Genomic DNA, 21,337 nt, shown 5'->3' on the forward strand with positions numbered 1-21,337 from the left:
GGCAAGAACACATCATGTTTAGCTGAAATGAATACCGGAAAAACATAGACTAAAATTAATATTTATTAAACAAGCAAAGCACGTTAAAAGAAGAAGAAGAAGAAACAAGCAAGCTGTTATTTTGTAATATCTACAGACATGCAAGATCACATTTTGTGGAACAAGCAGGTTAAAATTAATTTCAATGGCCGAAGAGTCTGTTTTATATCAAGATTAGATCAAAATTAACGTTAAGAATAAACTATTATTAGTCCGTCTCTGCACAGCTGTATTCCTCCTTTTATGAAATTTACAGCATCAAGGGACATTCTAATTGTAGACTGAATTTTTCCTTGACATCTAAAGCCACAGATGTAGTTTTATGAAAAATTCACACAGTTCGGCACTGAATAATGAAGAATTTATCAAGCCTGTTGTCGATAAGCATTTTTTTATATTAGGTATAATTTTAATCCCCGGAGAGTCTGTGTCCCATATCAAAATTAGTGTTAAGAATAAATTACTGAAGCATTCCAGGTCTAGAGGATTGGTTCGTCTCTCCACAGCTGTTTACCTCCGTTTACGAAATTTAAATCATCAAAAGACATTCTAAATGTAGATTGAATTTTTAATTGACATCGAAATTCACAGATGCAAAGTTTAATAGAAAAATTCATGCAGTTCCTTACAGAAATATGACAGAATTTATTAGGCCTGTTGTCAGATTTGGCGGGAGACGAAAATGTTGTAGGCTCGTAACGTTTAGTAAACAATGGCTACTATGGCGACTAACACCGAACCCAAACCCAGTGAGACACCCCCAACGAAGCCCAGTTGCGGGGCCGATAAGGAAAATGAACCCATACAGATCGTTGACAACGATAAAGAAAAAGAGGATAAAGAAGAGAAGGGAGATGATATAAAGCTGAACATCGGCGAACAGTACATGGTCAGAAGGGCTGACGAAACCTGGCGTAAGTTTCCTGTCGTTGAAGTGGCCTTATTTAAAAGCCTCTATCTGAGAATTATTGTTTGTAAGTCATTTTTGATTTCTGGATCATTTATATGGGTTAGGCCCTCCTGGGGCACGTAAGATAACCTGAGGGCAATACATAGGCCTGGGCGTTAACGTAACTGAGGTGGCCAGTCTATGACTACGTCAAGGTTGACGAAGCTTAAGACAATAGGCTTAATTACCAAGGTTACCTAAACGCAGAACCAGGTTTAGTACCTTGTCTTAATTACTTTACTGTGCCCCAGGCTAATTTTAGGTTATTCCTATTCATAAACTAAAAGCCCATAGTTCTATTTCAAGCATAGCTTAGTTCACCTGGTTCCTTATGCATTACCTAGTGACCTAGACTTATTGAGAAATCAGGCATAACGGTGTGAATCCAGGACAACTGGTTAAAATAAAATCATGCACTTCTTAGCAATACTGGAGTAGACCTAGTGTTGTTTTAAGCGCGCTTAGAGTGAAATGCAGAATAATTGATCACAAATTACTTGAAGGGTCGAGAGGGGTTGGAGGCCCTTTCCCCGGCCAGCTTAGGACATGGCATCTGAGGTTAGGTTAGGGAAAGATAAATCTGGTTAGGTTATACTCCCGGTAATTCTAAGGCGGCTGTCCGCGGTGAGCTAGGCTATGGCAGTTAACGTTTTCCCATTTTATTTTACTTGCTTTACAAGAATTTAAAGTAATATTTGGTAGATCTAAGCCGGCTGTCCGCAGTGAGCTAGGCTATGGCAGTTGACATTTTTCTATAAAACTTTACCTGCTGAACAAGAATTTAAAGTAATATTTTGTCGCTCAGCTGTAATTAAGCTGTAAATTATCCTAGAACTGGTGTGGTAAAATCCTTTCGAGAATAGCTAACAGTAAGGGAGACCCGTTGGGAATTTTGGTTTTTTGGTGGGGTAAATAACTTGGGAAAAGGTTTCAGTACCTTATTGTTGTATTTCCTGTTATATATGTCATTTGGAACACGAAAAACAAGCGTAAAAAGAAGGGCGAATAAATGGATTGTGGGAGCCGTTCCAAAGGCACTTTTCATTCATTACTAATACTACTGATTCTAAGCCTTAACGCACATGCACTAGCTTTTGGTTCACCAATCAGCACTGCAGTTGCCGGCTTTCTGCACTTAGCGAGAACTACAAGAGACTGGCAGTTGACGTTTTCCTATGTTATTGTACTTGCTGAACAAGAATTTAAAGTAATTACCTCTTGCCAGAACATATGAGCTTGCAGTAATCTTTAAAAATGCAGGTAAGGCGCGCAGTGCCGTTATGCCACGCGACCTATAGAGGCCACCCAAGTTGAAAGCGGAAATGGTAATGTTTTGTTTCCTGTTTACGAAAGCTCCGAATAGTGTGCAGTGGAGCTAGACTATGGCAATTGACGTTTTTCTATGTTATTTTACTTGCTTTATAAGAGTTTAAAGTAATATTTTGCCGGTCGACTGCTGCTAAACTGTAATTTAACCTTGAGCTGTGTGCGACCCACTGGTGGTTCTCTCTGCCCACTGGTACAGAAGTGCAGCTTTCAAAGGTCAATTACACTTTAGTTACAGCTGACCGACAAAATATTATTTTAAATTCTTGTTCAGCAGGTAAAATAATATAGGAAAACGTCAATTGCCATAGGCTAGCTCACCGTAGACAGCTGGCTTAGAATTACCTAATATTTTGTCGCCCAGCTATAACTAAATTGGACCTTTGAAGGCTACATGATGGTACCAACTGGTCCCATGCACCGACCTATACAGTTGAAAGGTAAATTACAGTTTAGCAACAGCCAACCGGCAAAATATTACCCTAAACTCTTGTAAAGCAAGTAAAATAACAAAGAAAAACATCAACTGCCATAGTCTAGCTCGACTGGACACTATTCGAAGCTTTCGGTTGGGGCGAAGAAATGTAAATGGTAAACAAAGTTTACAGTTTAGCTACAGCCGACCGGCAAAATATTACCATTTCTGCTTCCAGTTTGGGGGTGGCAGAACGGTGCTTCGTGTCTTATCCGCATTTTGAAATATTCTTGGCAAGCTCGTATGTTCTTGCAGGCGGCAGTGTTGCACTGCGCGCGCTAGCAACAGGGGTTACAGAAAATGTAAAAAGAATACTATTTTAAATTCTTGTAAAGCAAGTAAAATAACAGGAAAACGTTAATTGCCACAGTCTAACCCACTGCGGAACACCGGCTTAGAATACTACTCTCTCAGTTGAAGAGCTTAGAGCCATCGAGCTCCCCTGTAAGACCGCGCATGCGTGACAAGGCCTGGAATCAGTAGTAGTAGTAATACATGAAAAGTGCTTTTGAAACTGCTCCCGTTGTCCATTTATTCGCCCTTATTTTTACACTTGTTTTTCGTGTTCCAAATGACATATATAAGAGGAAATACAACAATAAGGTGCCCAAACCTTTTCCCAAGTTATTTACCCCACCCAAAGCCCTGAATCCCAATGGGTCCCCTTTACCGTTAGCTATTCTGGAAAGTGTTTTACCCCACCCAAAACCCCGATTCCCAACGGGTCACCTTTACCGTCAGCTACAGTTCTAAGATAATTTACAGCTTAATTACAGCTGAATGACAAAATATTACTTTAAGTTCTTGTTCAGCAGGTAAAGCTATACAGAAAAATGTCAACTGCCATAGTCTAGTTCACCACGGACAGCCGGCTTAGATATACCATATTCCCTCTGAAAGGCTTACTAGGTCTACAGTAGCCCTGACCCCCTACTCTGCATTCGCTCCTTACTGTATTAGCCTAGCCTAGGCCTGTCTCATAAAGAGGCCACTTTTGCTTAATTTATTTCAGTGTTATTTCTTTTGTTTTATAATTTTAAATTGGCAGTACATCTCTGTTGGGTGTGACCAGTTGCTGAGATGATGTTGTCTTGCTTAAATTATGACATTTGTTTGTTGATCTGTTGCTGTATACATTAATGAATAGGTTTATTTCAGATTGGTCTTTAAGATATGTTGCCAGCATTTATGTATTTTGATTATATACTGGCAGCCTCTGACATTACTCCTAGTCAGATAGGATGCTTCACCTAAGCCCCTTAGTCCAGTAAGATGAGGCACCCTACGTTATTATAGGTTAAGGAAGATCAGGTTTTGATGTATCCATGCAGTTATGTCAGTTCTTTTTCATTACAACAGGAACAGTTATAAACATTGTTAGTAACTTATTAAAAGCCCTTTTGAAATAATTACAGGATATTTTATGTTTACTTGATTACAGATAAAATGTAAAATTCCAATTGTTCTGACACAATATACAACCATTGTTCCTTTACATTATAATTACTTAGAGTGAAGCTGAACACGGCCATTAAACTCTTGAACAAGGTGGTTAGGTAGTAACTACCGTCAGGTAGGCTGGAATACCCCCCTGCTCGGATGTAAACATTCCAGTTTGCTTTCGGCTGTCATGCGTTGCAGACGTGTTTTTGATCTCTTTGCCTGACTGTTGATAAGCTCTTCATTTATCCTGGTGGGATCTTTATGTATTTTTGTGTATATATTGCGTGTGTTTGATATTTATTAACATATACAAACCCACAATTTGTGATAGCTGGCTTAGGCCATTGTCCCCTGCATTTGTGTCTTGGGTTTGACAGCCAAGGGCGTATTTAGAGGGGCATAATCGAGTGGTAATGCTTCTCTTCCAGTAGCCCTTTAATTAGATACTGAAGGCGTTCCCCTGTACTTTCGGATATATTAGATTGGGACGTAATAACTTCGCTCTCTTTCATTGATCAGGACATAACAAGTTCGCTTCCCTTCTTGTGCTCACGCCCTCTGTGTACAAGGCCATGTCTATTCCCTTTCTACTTGTGCTGAGTGTTGTTTTTTGCTGCCTGTGCTGTGGAAGAGTTGCGGCCATCATCAGTAAGTTTGTTTCCATGGCACCCTTGGTGGCCTCCCCTCTTTCCTTGTCTTCCCCTGTAGGTTCTTCTTCTATCTCTCCTTCTTGAGAGATCTCTCTCCTTCGCTTGCTCATCGGGCGAAGACCGCGAGATGGAGGCGCGGGCAGTCCGGTGACCTCTTCTCAGGGGCCTCCTCCCACTTCGTAGGGCAGTCCCCTTTGGAGCCATAGGAGTCTCCCTCTACTAATCATCTTTGCTTTTTCTTTCAGGTTGACAGTGAGCACCGTAGGTGCAGCAGTGGTTGGCTGGATATCTCAGTTGGGATATCTTTGCCTGAAGTAGTCCTGACGTTCATACAGTGTTTGCTTTGGGATCGACCACAGTACCTGGTTGGAATGGCATAGATGCATGTCAGGATTGTTCCGACTCTGTTCCCACTGATGTGGATCGATCGCTGTCATTTCTGGCCTTAATGTATGCTGTGGCAATACCTCTGGAGTATCTGTGGTCAGTCTGCTCCTGCTGTGCTTCCTGTGTTATTGCTACTGTTGACTCGGCAACAAGTCTCTGGGCGGTTCCTCCTGGTCTCCTGCTGTAGCAGTCATGATTGCTCCTGTCACTGCAGATGACGTTCATGTGATGTTCTTGGCTGTTGCTTTAGCTCCTGATCATGCCTGCTGCTTCTCCTAGTGGTCGTGTCCTGGGCTGCTTCCGTTGTGATCCTGCCTACCTGCCCTGTAGGTTACGATGTTTCATGTCTACCATCCTGTAGAAGATGCCGGAGTGAAGATGAAGGAAGTCGCCCTGTGGAGGTAGCCGCCGTCTTCAGCTTATCTTCGATTTTGTCTTCTGCTGCCTCTTCCCTTCCTCTCTTGAGGTTCGAGGGGGTTCCAGGAACCCGGATAGACCTCCGTCGGCTGAAGGAGAGGAAGGCTGCTTCCTCCCCCTTGAGGTCCTTTGGGCATTAAGGGACTGCCTCCATCCAAGGAGACAGTGGGTCTCTTGTTGGCTCTTCCCGACCTTCGGGTTGGTGAACCAATTCATATACCCCTGGGTTTTGTGTTTTGGGAGCCGCGGGTGTACATTCCTCGGTTTGTGCTCCCATTCCCAGTCCTAGAGGCTCCGCCTCTAAGATAGGAGCTGCTTCAGGCGCTCATTTGCAAGCTGCTCCAAGTGCGCGAGAGAAAGGACCAAGGCACCCAGGTGTCTCAGCTCTTCCTGCCAGCACTACAAGCGCTCCCCAAGTGCTTACCAGTGCTCGGTTGGGTTCCCAGCCTGGTGTCTCAATCTTGTCAGTTCAAACACCAGAAGAAGCAGAGAAGGGGTTCCCTTCAGGAGTCCTGCAGGACTTCTAAGGGACTGCCTCTCTTCTGGGAGGCAATTTTCTCCCGTTTGCTCTTCCTGCCTTTGGGCAGGAACCGATTCGCATTCTCCTCTGGGGTCTCGCTTTTCACGGGCCGTGAGAGCGCGACCTCGAGAGGCCACGCCCTCGTTGCCAGTCTTAGAAGTCTGTGTCTAAGACTGGTTCTGTGCCTGGCTCTTTTCAGAATCTTAGGAAACCGAAAGCGGCTGCTTCCGATTTTTGGGAGTCTCATAGGTCGCTCGAATTCTATGAACCATGAGTGCTCTCCTGGCAAGAGGCACAGGACGAGAGAAAGTGCTGAGTTCCAGGTGTCTCGGTGCAGAGATGCCCAGGTGTCTTGATGCTGCCTGCCAGCTGCTTCGGTTGCTTGGCTGGGTTTCATCCTCGTGTCTTGAACCTTAGGGTTCGAGCATGCAGGATAGCAGACACAGAATTCCCCCTTCAAACCTTCTTCTTGAGGGGACTTGTCCTCGAGGAGTTTAGAGTTCAGAAAATTAGCGCTAGTTCATGGCAGACAAGTTCTGCCCTGTCCAGATCTGACTGGGTTCGCGAGACTGGCTTGGCTCGGCTCACCCTGCTTGCCTCCCAGTCCACCTCTTATGACCCAGTCTGGATCGCATTCGCGTGTTCAGCTTGGTCCAGCTCGGCTCGGCCCTGTTCGATTTTTCTGAGTCAGATTCTTGGCACTGTTTGAGTGAACTTTCTGCTCTTCCCACGAAAGCACTTTGCCACAGCACAAGCGCTCCACTTCCCCGTGTGGCAATCATCTCCTTCAGTTGATTATTGCTCAGGGTCTCCCTCTCCTGCTGGTCTTCCTGGCAGGACAGGTAGGGGTACTCTTTCTCCTCACCTGTTCTCTTTTCCTCTTGGTTGTTCCAAAGAGGTGCAAGATGGACAGAGAGAGCTCTGGTGAATTTGTCTTTCTTTGGAGTTCGACTTCCTGGCGTGCTTTCGGTGTTGGTCCCGCGATTGTCTCATAGCACAACCAGGCAGCTGAGGAGGGTTTCTTGGGATCTGTCAAGGTCTCCCTCCAGGGAGAGAGCTACAGTAGTCTCACGCTTCGGAAGCAACGAGGGTCTTCCTCTTCAAGTTACGATCGCCCTCGTTTCTTGGAGACGAATTGGCGCAAGGATCCCCGGGACAGGACCGTGGCTCCCCCAATGAATAATCTTCATCACTCGCAACCCTTGCAGTTTCCGAAGGGGCTGAGAGTTTCAGGGGCTGCCATGGTCCTTGCTTTGGAGAGTGTTCTCGACCAGATAAATACTTTAATTCGGACAAGGAGTTCATTTAGGTCAAGACACCAAACTCCTCCCCTGCCTCAACAGAATACGAATTCTTCTTGCCTTGGAGGGGTCTTGCCGACTGCAGGTTGTTCTGACTGCTTCATCTGGACTGGGTTCTCTCTCTGCTTTTCCTTGCTGTAAAGGGTATTCTCTTCTGCAACAAAAGGCGGCGAACTTGTAGGACACCTCTTGGTTTCCTCCAGACAGTCTCCTGATGGATCCACAGTCCTTCACTTTTAGGCTTTCTCTTCCCAGATACAACCATTCCTGTAGAGAACACTGCCTTCTGGAGACTGGTCCTGTCTGGGGATGGGTCTTCCTACACTAGGCGGCAATCTGTGGGCAATTCTGATGCTAAGAAAAAGGACTTTGTCCTAATTCGGATCTCTGGTTTCATAAGTCCCGAGTTGGCTTGACCCTTAGGAACGAACCATTACTTGGTTATGCCTTTCTCTTTTGGAGGTTTGCCAGATACTGCGGTAATCAAGGTTTGCACCAGGGCACTGCCTTGTCCTTCAGACAATGGCCGAGGCCTTTGGGTCTTAGTCATCTCAACTCCTAAAAAGTCCCAGGCTTTGGAAGAAGATTGCAGAAACACACAGCCCTCAGCTTCCATTCTGGGAAAGTGTTCATAAGAGTGCCTCTTTCCACCCTCTTTTCCATAAGGAAGGAGGGCAGAAGGGAAGAGAGGAAGAAGTATAGACCTGGCAGAAGTTCTTCTACTGCAGATGCCTGGATGAAATGATACTTGTCAAGTCTCTGGACCTGGCAGCGACATTGCTGAGACCTGGGAATGGATTCCCTCTGGAGAAGTATATACTTCCCTTGGGTCTCTGCAATTCTTTTGATCAGAATTCCATCCCGCTTCCTCTCTTGTGCTCCTGATTCGGTAAATGCCAGCCCGGCTAGAGCTAATCGTCTTGGTATCCTGTTATCTTGCAGAAGCTTCCCCATGGTGGAGAATGAAGGAGGTCTGCTTCCAGTCCTCCATCCTTTTTTCTTCTTTGAAGTATGAGGAAAGAGTCAGGCTAATGCTTGATTGAGGGAACCTTCAAATATGCTTGCATATTCTCCTCGTGTCGTGTGTCTACTCTCAGATTCACCAATCGAGGAATAGGCGCACATCTGTAAGACTTTGTCTTGAAGGTATATGACCGAGATGATTGATACCTTCTTATCAACATCCTGAACTCAAGCCACCTTTTGACCTTTCGAGAATTTCATGATGAGTTTTGTGCCACTCGGTGGTTTCGGTGAAGTGGCATACGTCGACAAACAAGGGAATCGTTTTTCATCCTGTTTCACCTGTCAACATTTGAAGGTACTTGAGTGTTTTATAGTGCACTCGATAGCTTAACTAGCCAGATACATTCCCGGTGGGGATGTATTGGTAAGTGAGTTCGGCCTCGGGTTTGAGTGATCAGGACGGAACATGCTCTTCACTCTTTTCTTCACGAAGATTCACGTAGAGACTGCTTGACTGAGAGATCCCTAACGTCTTCCTGTTTGCCTCCCAGCACATTAAAGTCGGTAGTTTTCTCACTCCTTTGTACCAGACCCATGGGATGCTGCGGAGAGGCATGCTGTCTTTACGGGAAACATCAATATGTACTTTTTCCCACTGTATTTGTCTGTTTCGCTAGGGGTTCACAAGCATTGCTCGCCCCGAGTTACAGACAAATGCTGGAAGACTTCACCTTTTGCCCAACTTGATAGCTCTGCTTCCAAGACATCAAGAAGACTTCTTCTGGACCCAACATCCTGTAAAAGCTACACAAGAAGCAGTTCTTCAGGCAGTATATCCCTGTGTGTTAAGGACTGGGAGACTTTCCAGCTTTCCTTGCATGCATAGGCTTTCTCACGAGCGGCAACAGATATAGCTGGATATCTCTTGTAGTCCTCTGCAACACTGTTCCGTGGACTGGATCCGTCTTCACTGGTTGGCGTTGTTGACAGAACTTCTCCTCGGGTCAGAGTCACTCTTCAAGTCTGGACTTCCTCGCGTTCTCTGCCAAGGGTTGCTTCTCTCCATTTCAGTTGTGAAGAGCGTAGGGCCTTGTGACCTAGTCTTCTAACTGCAGTAGCCTTTTTCTCCTCAGTCGAGATTTAGCTACTGATGAGAAGCTTTGTTGGTCTTGCTATCCCAGGGAACTGTTCCCTGGGTGGCATGTGACTTGTTTAGGGTTCCTATCTCGTGCTCTGCACACGCCCTTACAAGAATCGTCAGACAGAGCTGTACCCTTTTAGGGCCATCTCTCATCTCGTGTAGAAGATGGAGGAACAGGTGAAGGGGATCAAGACCTCGACCCCTTTATGAATGTCGTAAGTGGACTCCGAATCCATCGGCATCTTTTGTCAGGTTCAAGTCCTTCTTGTTCTCCTCCTCCCTGGACTTTGTATCAGTGATCCAGATCAGTCGTTGCTTTGTCCTATTAGGGAGCTGCGGTACTTTTCGAAAAGGTTCGACATTCCTAACCTGGATGTTGTCGACGCTTTTGTTAGTACTATCTCTCCCAAGGAAGAAGTGTCCAAGGACACATCTTTCTGCTGGCTTTGTGAAGCGATCAAAGGAGGTACTTGGTCCTGTGGTGGCTGCTAAACAAATTGTGTTTTCTTACGTGGCTCCTTCAAGAGAACAGGTAGCATCTCACCTAAGGTGTTGGTTCTGAAAGTGAGAAGGATCCCAAGAGTGACTGGCCTCTCTTCCTCCTCCTTCCTCGTCCTCATACTTCTCATTCAGGATGAGAATAGGACTCGAACCGACACTTGCTGGATCTGGCGTCTGATACGATAAGACTACACATTGAGCACCCATTCTATTTTTCTTCTAGAGTCATAGAAGCAATTCCACTCCTTCCTCTAGCAAGGGGAGGAAGGAGACTCTGGCATAAGGAAAACCCTATCTCAGGTTTTCCTTACTGCCTCTGACTCTTAGATTCTTCCCAGCCTATTTCGTATGAGTTATGTTTTCTCAAAGAAAAGATCCAGTATCTGACTTTTTATCTCGCAGGTCCTACACTCCAATCAATATGTCAGAGGCATGGTACTCTTCCTCGCTCTTTTGACCAGGAGGAGTAGCCCAGGTGTGCAGAACTCCAGTCAGTTCAAGAGACTCACTCAGAGTCCTCCCTCCAACCAGTGAGTCTTCCTAATGTGAAGGACTGATGGTTTGTAAATTGTGTCAGAACAAATCACAATTTTTAAAATTAAATTGTATTTTCCTAACTGTACAAACCTGAGGTCCTTTACATTATATTTTTATGCCTGCCTCATGCCACTCCTCAATCTGAACCTGGGCCGAAAGGCAAACTGGAATGTTTACATCCAAGCAGGCGGGTATTCCCGCATACTTGACGGTAGTTACTACCTAACCACCTTGTTCAAGAATTTAACAGCCGTGTCCAGCTTCGCTGTAAGTAATTCCTAATGTAAAGGACCTCAGGTGTGTATACAGTAGCTCCTCAGCATACGAATTTAATTCGTTCCAGATTCCAATTTGTATGTCGATCCGAATATTTCCATAAGGAATAATGGGAATTCAATTAATTTCTCCCACACTCAAGAATTTCTCCCATAACCCTTTGTACCCACTTTAATACAATTATTTTAAGCGCATGCACAATATATCGTTTGTGATAACCATATTCAACAAAATAAATAAGAGAATAAAGCATTTCACAAAGTTTAACATAAAAGATGAACAAAATTACGTCACCGCGGTGATGCACGGCTGACTTGAGGTAAGGGAGGGAGCATTCAATTGAGGGAAGGAGAAGAGACAGTGAAAACATTATTGTACTGTATGTATGTAAATGTTATGCGGTGCACTTTTTTATTTGTTATTGCGTGTGCACCACATATGAATGACTCCGTTTCTGTCTGTTGACTTTCACTTGATAGTAACGCAGGGGACTCGGTAAGTTAGGTTGAAATTGTCTATTAATGCTTTCTTTTTCAGGAGGGGGTTAAGTGATTCGCCGGGCACGGTTTTTCATATTTATTCTTAACACTAAACTATTTCACACGGCCAGCCACACTGGACTTAGAAATTTCTCTTACTTCAGAGAGGAGAGCGACACAGACTCTACCCAAATGGGGTTTAAGTTAACTCTCATTAAAAATTGATCAGAATGAACTCTGGACCTATGTTGAATAAAACTCCGCCTCTTTGAGGACGACTAGTCTAATCTTAATGGTTCAATTTCAACTCCCACTTTTGGCAAGGACAAATCAGGTCAATTTTGCTGACCTTTTCATTTATAGTTATTCTTCTAGCTCCTCCTTCCTTTCCCACATCTTGGAGGTTTGTTGTGGTTACACCTAATTTACTTGGTCTCATGGCTCATCATTTTAAACTATCAACATCGTCTCTCTCTCTCTCTCTCTCATAATCCCGATCAGTGAATTTCATACTTATTCATTGTAGAAATACTTTTAAATTCACTGCATAACATCAAGGCAGTAACAATTCACGTAAAAAAGTAAAAGAATAAATTTAACAATACAATATAAAAATAATCAAATGCAATACAGGAACAATAAAAAATCAAAAGAGAATCTTGAGTCGAGTGAGTGTTCGGGACAGCGCTGGTGAGGCAGTAGAGAGGTGAGGGAGGGGATGGTGGTGGGTTATCGGGTGGGAGACGGGTTCACTTTCCACTGACTTCCCTGATGTGCCACTGAGACCGGGCTTAGTTGATTTTTCTTTTTCACTATGTTTCACCTGTTTGCTTTCACTTACACTTGATTCACCCAAATCACTTCTTTGTTCTGACACGATATACAAGCCGTCAGTCCTTTACATTAAGAATTACTTTCAGCGTAGGCTGGAAACAGCCGTTGAACTTTCGAACAAGGCTGTTAGGCAGTTAACTACCGTCTGGGAGGAGGGAGTACCGCCTGCCTGGATGTAAACATTCCAATTTGCTTTCGGCTGTCATGTGCTGCAGACGTGTGTCACTCGCTCTCTGCCCTGACTGCCTTTGAGCTTTTTTTCCGGTGGGATCTTTCTTGTTTTTTGGTTGATGATGAATATGGTTAAATCCCTTAAGCCCTCCTTCCCCGTGCGTGTGTGTCCTGGGGTGGGAGGCAAGAAATGTAACACTTTCAGATCTAGTGTTGATTTGGACCCACAAGCCCTCTGCCCCACCAGCAGAGGACGTGTGTGTTCATGCGCTTCTCCCTGTTCGGAGTGTGTTTCCTGGTAGGCCGAGCAGTGGGTGAAGTTTGAGGGGAGGAGACGATACCTTAGGAAAGCGGCCAAGGCGTCTTCTGAGGGTAACGCCCCCAACGACTCCCGTGGTGGCTGATCCGTCGGGATCGTTTCTCCCTCCCAGCAAGCTTCCCCTTCTTGCTGGCTCCCCCTTCCCCTTAATCATTCGTTTCATCGGGTGTGGAAGGCGGCAGGGGAGCGGACATTCAGGACATCCTCCCCTGGAGTGAGCAGAGGCTTCCCTCTTTAACCTGACTTTGTCCTTAGGCTTGAGTGTGGAAGTGTCTGTTGGTAGCCAGGTACCTGATCTCGCCTCTGCCTGGCTGCGCCTGGGTCTTCCTGGCGTTCCGTCACTGGAGGGCTTGGTATCCCATTTGTCAGGCGCTCCAGTGGCGACCCACGCAGCCACCGCATCCACCACCACAACCGTCACCATGTCATCATTTATAAAGCTTCCTGTGATGGTGGCCTCGCACCTGGACACCCAGGTGTTGGCCGCTCCTGCCACGTTCCCTTCCGCATCGCTGCCTCCTGGTTTCCTAGCTCCGATATCCCTGCCTGGTCCCACGCATATGGTGACTCTGTCGTTACCTTATATGTCCATGCCTGCTCCTGTTGCCGGCCCACGCTTGCTCCTGACCACGGTTCCAGCTCCTGGCTATCCTGACTCTCGGCCTGGCCTGGCTTCCCATGCTCCACCTGTCCCTCCAACCCTGGCTTTGTCTACTGGCTTTCCTGGCTCCTGTGCTGTTGCACCTGCCAGGTAGCTGCTGGCCCGAGCACCGTCTCCGCTACCTAGGTTGCACCTGCTTCCCTGGCCCCCCTGGCTGCACTTGTGTCTTCTGCTGCTCCTTCGTGGATGGGGGACCTGACTGCCATCCTGAGGAAGATGACAAAGAAGAAGTCAAAGAAGAGATTGAGGAAGGTCGTCATCGTCTTCGTCTTTGTCTTCGTCGTCGTCTGCTCTCTCTTCTTCCTAGGCTCGCCAGCTGAAGAAGAAGCCTGCCTCTACTCCCCCCCCAAGAAGTCTCTCATCGAGACTTCTAAGGGACTGCCTCCTTCCACAGGGAAGATAGTGGGATCTCTAGTTGGCTCTTCCCGGTCCACAGACCAGGGAACAGATGCATTGACCTCCGGGTCAGTTGTATTGAGAGCTGAGGGTATGCAGACTGCGATTTGCACTCCCTCTGCTGCGCTGAAGAAGCCTGCTTCTAAGGCCGGCGGGACCGTGTTGGACACTCGTTCGCGAGCCGCTCCGAGTACTCGGGTCTCTGAGGAGAGTACTTGGGTCTCTTAGAAGATCCCGAGCACCCTGGTCTGGTACAGGAGCAATCTCTCTCCATATGGACTCGGGGACAGGATGGGAGAAAGAGTCTAGGCATGCAGGTGCCCTGACCATTCCTGCTGGTACTTGTTTGAGTGCCAAGCCAGGTTCCCGGGAAGGTGCGCGGGTCCCTCAGGTCCGGACACCTGGTGAGGTAGAGAAGAGGTCCCCAGCTCAGTCTTCCCGAGAGGTTTCGGCCTCGAAGAAGACTGGGGCGCGTCCAGAGGACAGCACAAGTTCTTGCCAGCCAGCCACGCTCTTGACTCCTCCCAGCCCCCGACCACGTTCACGTGGCCAGCCTGGCTCGGGTGAGCCGAGTGCATGGCTCGACTCACATGAGCTGCTCCACTCTCCTCGGGAGAACGCTTTGCCCAGGCGAAAACTTTCTCCTCGACCAGGGTTGGTGGCCACTCCCAGCCTGCTGCTACTTTGGTTCTGCCAGGAAGACTAGTGGGAGTGCCCGATCCTCCTCGCCTGTCCCCTCTACCTCCTGGGCTCCTCCCAGGGGCCATGAGTCGGACAGGAAGAACTCCGACGAATTGTCTCTCCAGAGTTCTACCTCGGGGGTGTACGTGCCTGGCTTGGTCCTTGGTTCGGCCAGGTCGTACGCCCGCATGGTGCAGGAAGGATCACGGGGGTCTGCAGGGAGAGTAGATCAGGAGGACAGCACCCTGGAAGGACTCGAGGGTCCTCTTCCCTAGGACGTGGACACCCCTGATCTTTGGTGTTCTTTAGCTCAATATTTCTCCCCTGTTTCTTCTTTTCAACTTGATGGTAGTGGACTTTTGCTGAGGTAATTGCGGTGATTCGTCAGCACAACGACCTCGGGGAAGGGACCACGGCCTTGTCTGTGGATCATCTGTTGCGCCTCGAATCCTTTTTGGGGATCCAAGAAGGAACCCAAGGATTCGGTGGGGCTGCCGTGGTCCATGCTTGCTGAGGGGGTCCTCGATCAGGTGAATGGTCTTGTGTCTGGGCAGCTGGGCAGGACAATTCACCACGATCGAACCGCTCGGACAAGCTACATCCCCTCCTCTGCCTCGTCAGAAGCGTTTCTATACGCCATCGGAGAGGTCATTGCTGCCTAAGCAGGTTGACCCAGGTCTGGCTTGTCTGGATCCCAGTCTCTCGTTGCAGCAACTTACTGCAGAGAGTATCTCCCTCTCCCAACAAGTGGCCGCAACCCTGGAAGCCACTGCCATGGCTGCTTTCCAGTCAGTCTCCTGGTTGGGTCTGTGGTCATTCACAGTATCCAAAGTAGCGGCTTCCTTGGGTGCTATCGTACCGGGGGGAGACTCCGCTTTTGGGAGACTATGCCAGTCTGGAGGTAGAGCCATCTCCTACCTCGCCCACCAGACGGCTAACCTGTGGGCTAACCTGGTCCTGAAGTGAAGGGACGCCGTTCTTTCTTGCTTCTCCAGGTCATTGGGGCCCGAGTGGATGCTGCGGTGGACAAGCGTCGGGTGGATGACAGTGACTGCCTTGTTCACCAGCAGTGGCCAAGACCTCCAGGTCTTTGCGTTTCACTGCGGCCAGGCCCTTGGGTCAGGCTAGCGCTCCCTTGACCCCTAAGAAGTCCCAGTCTTCAAAGGGATCCTGTGGAAACACCCAGCTTTCTTCTTCCTCTAGAAAGGGTGGGTCTTCCCACCCCTTTCAGCCTGCTTTCCAACCCGGTAAAGGGTGCAAGGGGAAGAAGAAGAAGGGGAAACGCTAGGGGCGGTGTTTCCCCCCAAATGCTGCCAAAGGTGGGGGGGTACCTGTCGAGCCATTAGGCAACATGGCAGTGATACGGAGCCGAGACGTGGAAAGCAGATGTCCTTGGGGAGGGATATCTACTACCCTTCGAGTGTCAGCCATCCCTTGCTACGCTCCGGTTCATCTCCGCACCTACGTCCAAGGAACACTGAAGGACTCCACACTAGAGCAAGAAGTGCAAGCCATGCTGAGCAAGGGTGCTGTGGAAGTCGTGTTGGACTGGTCCCCAGGCTCTTACAGCCATGTCTTCCTCGTATAGAAAGCCACAGGGGAATGGAGACCGGTCATAGACCTCTCTCCCCTGAACCAATTTGTTTGCCAGACTTGGTTCACAATGGAAACGACACGTTCCATGCTCGCTTTCATCAGGGAGAATGACTTCATGCTTATGGTAGACTTGAGGAATGCGTGCTTCCAAATACCCATTCATCCATCCTCTCGCAAGTAGCTCCCCTTTATCCTCGGAGATGGTCTTCCAATTCAGGGCACTCTGCTTCGGGCTCTCGACCGCTCCCCAGGTGTTCGCGAGTCTTCTCTCTCGTGTCAGCTTGGGCCCATTCGCATGGGATACATCTACTGAGGTATCTCGACGACTGGCTGGTCCTGGTGAGCTCCAGCTTGCAGTTGCTGCAGGACAGGGATCGGCTCCTTGATCTTTGCCGTGATCTTGGGATCATGGTGAACCTCGAGAAGTCAGATTTCACCCCCAAGCAGAGGATAAAGTACCTGGGCATGCTGATAGACACAGTAGCAGCGAAAGTCTTTCCCTTGGACTCTCGTATCAGTAGGTTCAGGCAGGCAGCACGGCTGTTCCTGTCTCGACAGGAACAGCCAGCCCGGCAATTCCAAGTCGTCATCGGTCACCTGTCGTCGCTGGAGAAGCTGGTACCTCATGGGTATCTTCACCTGTGGTCTCTACAGTGGAGACTAAAGGAGTATTGGTCCCAGCCCCAAGACCCCCAGTCCTTTCTCATCCCTCTTTCCAAGGAGGTGGGAGAGGACCTTCGCTGGTGGATGGACGGCAGGAGCCTCTTGAGAGGCGCATCCCTGCATACTCCCCCTGTAGACATGCTGCTGTTCTCAGATGCATCGACCGAGGGATGGGGCGCACATCTGGAGGAGTTGCTGACTTCGGGAGTGTGGCACCGAGACGACAAGCACCTTCACATCAACATCCTGGAACTCAAGGCAGCCTTCCTGGCTCTCCAAGAGTTCCGGGATCAAGTGATGGGACACTCCGTGGTACTGATGAGCGACAATACCACAGTAGTGGCATACGTCAATAAGCAGGGGTGTCTAGCATCACTCCCGCTCTACCAGTTGACGATGCAGGTGTACGAGTGGGCCGTGGCGCACTCGGTAGAGCTATCAGCCAGGTACATTCCAGGCAAGAAGAATGTCTTGGCAGACAAGCTGAGCCGCCAGAGTCAGGTGAACGGAACCAAATGGTCCATTCACTCGGAAGTCACGGAAAGGCTGTTCGACCTGTGGGGGCGTCCAGTCATCGATCTGTTCGCCACCCGGCACAACAGAAAACTCCAGGTCTTCTACTCTGTCGTGCTGGACCCATGGGCCGCTGCAGGGGACGCGTTCCAGCACCCGTGGACAACCTTAACGTCTACCCCTTTCCTCCTTTCTGTTTGATTCGCAGAGTGATCAACCAGGCGATGAAGACTCTGAATCTCAGAATGATTCTGGTGGCATGCAAATGGCCTCAGGCCTTTTGGTATCCCAACCTGCTAGTCCTCCTTTCCGAGGCTACGAGAGAGAGAGAGTTCCCCGGCCCAACGTGCTGTGTCAACCCCATGTGGAGCGGTATCACCAGGCAGTGCAGTTCCTGTGTCTTCACGGCTGGAGGTTATCCACCATCTCCTGCGAGTGAGAGGCTTTTCGTGTCGCTCAGCAACAGAGATGGCCGGGTACCTCAGACGATCCTCCCCAGCGGTATACCAGGGAAAGTGGTCTGTCTTCTGTGTTTGGTGTCGTGGATGGGGTATCTCCAGTTGGAGCTACTGTTCAGCAGGTCGCAGACTTCCTCGCTGTCCTTCGCCGAGAGACGCTTCTCTCCGATTCAGCTGTAAAAGGCTACCGCGCCACACTCAGCCTAGTCTTGCAGCTGAAAGGAGTAGATATCTCTTTCCCCCTCGAGATTTCCCTACTGATGAGAAGATTCGAAAGGTCTTGCCCACCCTGGGACCTCAGGCCCCCTGCGTCGGATGTGACTCTCATTCTAAGGAACCTGATTTGTGCACTGCACGAGCCTTTACGAGTCGTCAGACATAGATCTGACCCTCAAGACCGCCTTCTTGCTGGCCCTGGCATTGGCGAAGAGAGTTGGCAAACTGCACGGATTTTCCTTCGATGTTAAACACTCGAGAGGATGCGGATCATTTACGCTCAATTTCGTCCCTGATTGTGTGACGAAGACTCAGAATCCTTTGGTTCCTGACCTATGGGTCAAGTCTTTCACGACCCCCTCCCTAGAGGACTTTGTAAGTAATGAACCAGGTGAGATGCTACCATGTCCTGTTAGAGTGCTGCGGCGCTATCTGAAGAGGACTCGACGTCTCCAGCCTGAGTGTCGACAATACTTTGTTAGTACTGACTCGACTGAGAACGTTCTAAGTGTCCAAGAACACGATCTCTTTCTGGCTTTGTGAGACGATAAGGAGAGCGTATTCTGCTGCTGGAGAAGACAACACCCTTTGCACAGTTCCGAGAGCTCACGAAATTCTCGCAGCATTGTTGCTGCATTCAGTTCTTCAGGTCTCTGGAAGGTAGGTGTGTTGTCCCAACAGACCACCTTCACCTCCTTCTACCTCCAGGATGTTGCTCACAAGTCCTTGGACACTTTTTCCTTGGGCTGTGTGGTGGCTGCTCCACATTCATTCTCCCAATCACAACCATACATCTTAGGTGAGATGCAACCTGTCCTGTTAAAGGAGCCGGGTAAGCTACACAACTTGTTGAGCAGCCACCACACGGCCCAAGGAAAAAGTGTCCAAGGACTTGTGAGCAACATCCCGGAGATAGAAGGAGGTGAAGGTGGTCTGTTGGGACAACACACCTGCCTTCGAGACCTGAAGAACTGACAGCAACAATGCTGCGGACTTCGTGAGCTCTCGGACGAAGCGTACCGGTGTTGTCTTCTCCAGCATCAGAATACGCTCTCCTTATCATCTCACGAAGCCAGAAAGAGATCGTGTTCTTGGACACTTAGAACGTTCTCAGTCGAGTCAGTACTAACAAAGTATTGTGAGTGACTGGCCTCTCTTCTTTCTCCCCATCTTGGCTCTCTTCACACAGGCAGAGAGCGGATATGCCGTTACATGCTGGACCTGGTGGTCAATGCAGGTAAGCACTCAGCAGGAGCTCCCACTCTATTTTCTGTTCAGGTTTATAGAAACAACCCCACTCCTTCTCCTTGCAATGGGGGGAAGGAGACCATGACAATAAGACAAACCCAATGCTTGTGATTGCCTTAATGTCACCGACTCCAAGTTCTTCCTTGCCTACTTTGCATGAACTGACAATTCCTCTTTCATGCAAAGGGACCCAGAAGTCTGACAATTGACCATTCAGATTCCTCCCTCCAACCAGTGAGTCTTCCTAATGTAAAGGACCGACGGTTTGTATGCCATGTTGGAACAAATCACAATTTTTAAAAGTAAAATGTATTTTTCCTAACTATACAAACCTGAGGTCGCCACCCCTCAACCTGATACCTGGGCCGAAAGGCAAATTGCTATGTTTACATCCAGGCAGGCAGTACTCCCGCCTCCCAGATGGTAGTTAACTGCCTAAACACCTTGTTTGAAAATTCAACGGCCGCTTCCAGCCTACGCTGACAGTAATTCCTAATGTAAAGGACCTCTAGTTTATATAGTTAGGAAAAATACATTTTACTTTAAAAAATTGTTATTTGTTCCAACATGATATACAGACCGTTGGTCCTTTACAGTAGGAAGACTCACTGGTTGGAGAGAGGAATCTGAATGAGTCTCTCTGAATTGACTGTGATTTTTGTTACAGTAAAATACCTATCGAGTGACACTTGCTTTTTGTGATTTTTTAGCACTTAAAAATAACTTATCCCCACATCATCAAACAACTGGCGCCGCATTCTGCTTTTGCGTGCCTTGGATTGTTTGTTTCTACAAATTTCTTTAGATTTTCCCACATTTCACACTTCCTGATTTCTGTGGATGACATTGGCAAAGTCAGCACTGTTCCCACCTCATCCTCAGATGAAGAAAGTTCCTCTAATTCACCTCTCTTCGTCTCTTCGAGCATCTCCTTCAACTCAACCACTGTCAACTCCTCGTCCTGTTCGTCAATCAATTCGTATATGTCTTTGTGGTCTACCTCCAGGCCCCATGGTTTTGCCAAATGACACGATCTCCTCTACAGTGTGATCCTCATGAACGGAACCTTCGAAGTCACGTTCAAGAACACAGTCAGGCCATAGTTTTCTCCATGCAGAATTGAGCGTTCTTTTTGTGACGCCTTGCCATGCTTTATTAATGAGCTTTAAGCAGCCGACGATGTCAAAATGCTCCTTCCAAAACTCCATAAGGGTCAAGTTCGTTGCTTCGGTAACCTTGAAGCATCTGTGAAACAGAGCCTTAGTGTAGAATTTTTTAAAGTTGGACATGACGTGATCCATGGGCTGGAGTATGGGGGTGGTATTGGGAGGGAGGAACACAATGTCGATGAAGTCAAACTGTCTGTCCAACAGCTCACGATCTTTCATGTGCTTTGGAAGGGCAGGTGTATTGTCCATTACAAGTACGGCTTTGAGCCGCAATCCATTTTTTTCTAGATAACTTTTTATAGTTGGGCAGCACACTTTGTTCAACCACTGCATGAACAAAGCCTGTGTGACCCAGGCTTTATTGTTGGACTTCCACATGACACCCAGCTGCCTCTTCTGCACATTGTTTCTTAAATGCTCGTGGATTCTCGGAATGATAAACCAGCAATGGCTCTATTTTTAGATCCCTAATGCACTAGCACAGAACAAAAGCATAAGGCAGTCTTTCATTGGCCTATGCCCTGGCATTTTCTTTTCTTTGGATGTAATATAGGTCTTCTTTGTCATCTTCCAAAAAAGACCTGTCTCATCACAGTTGAATACTTGTTGGGGTTGGTAGCCCTGAGAATCCATGAAACTTTTAAACTTCGTCACATAATCTTCGGCTGCCTTTGTATCTGCACTCGCAGGCTTCCCGTGCTGGACAACTGACCTTACCCCTGTCTGTTTCATAAGTTTTTGGAACCATCCATGGCTCTCCTTGAATTCCATTTCTTGAAAAGGACCTGGCAAGTCTTTGGTAACTTCTCCATAAATGGTCAAGGCTTTCTGCGAAATCATGGCTTGATTCACAGAATCTCCAGCGAGCTCTTTCTGCCTCAGCCCGAGAAGCAGCAATTTCTCCATTTCTTCCATCGCTTGCGGGTGCTGCTTAAATGATGTTCTTGTTACTCCTACTGCAGTGTCTAATGCCTTAATTTACTGTATTGCAATACACTCCTTGAA

The 21,337-nt window shown here is 47.8% G+C and overlaps 1 protein-coding gene across 1 annotated transcript in view; it reads left to right on the forward strand.

Moving 5' to 3' along the window:
• Positions 1-514: 514 nt before the first annotated feature.
• LOC136847061 (histone acetyltransferase KAT8-like) overlaps positions 515-21,337 on the forward strand; it is a 95,644-nt gene continuing 74,821 nt past the window's right edge. The window contains exon 1 of the mRNA XM_067118320.1: positions 515-953. Coding sequence (XP_066974421.1) covers positions 752-953 — 202 coding nt within the window. The 5' untranslated portion in view covers positions 515-751. The remainder of the gene's footprint in view (positions 954-21,337) is intronic.

This window comes from Macrobrachium rosenbergii, chromosome 16 (assembly GCF_040412425.1).
Source record: "Macrobrachium rosenbergii isolate ZJJX-2024 chromosome 16, ASM4041242v1, whole genome shotgun sequence".
NCBI classification, from domain to species: domain Eukaryota; kingdom Metazoa; phylum Arthropoda; class Malacostraca; order Decapoda; family Palaemonidae; genus Macrobrachium; species Macrobrachium rosenbergii.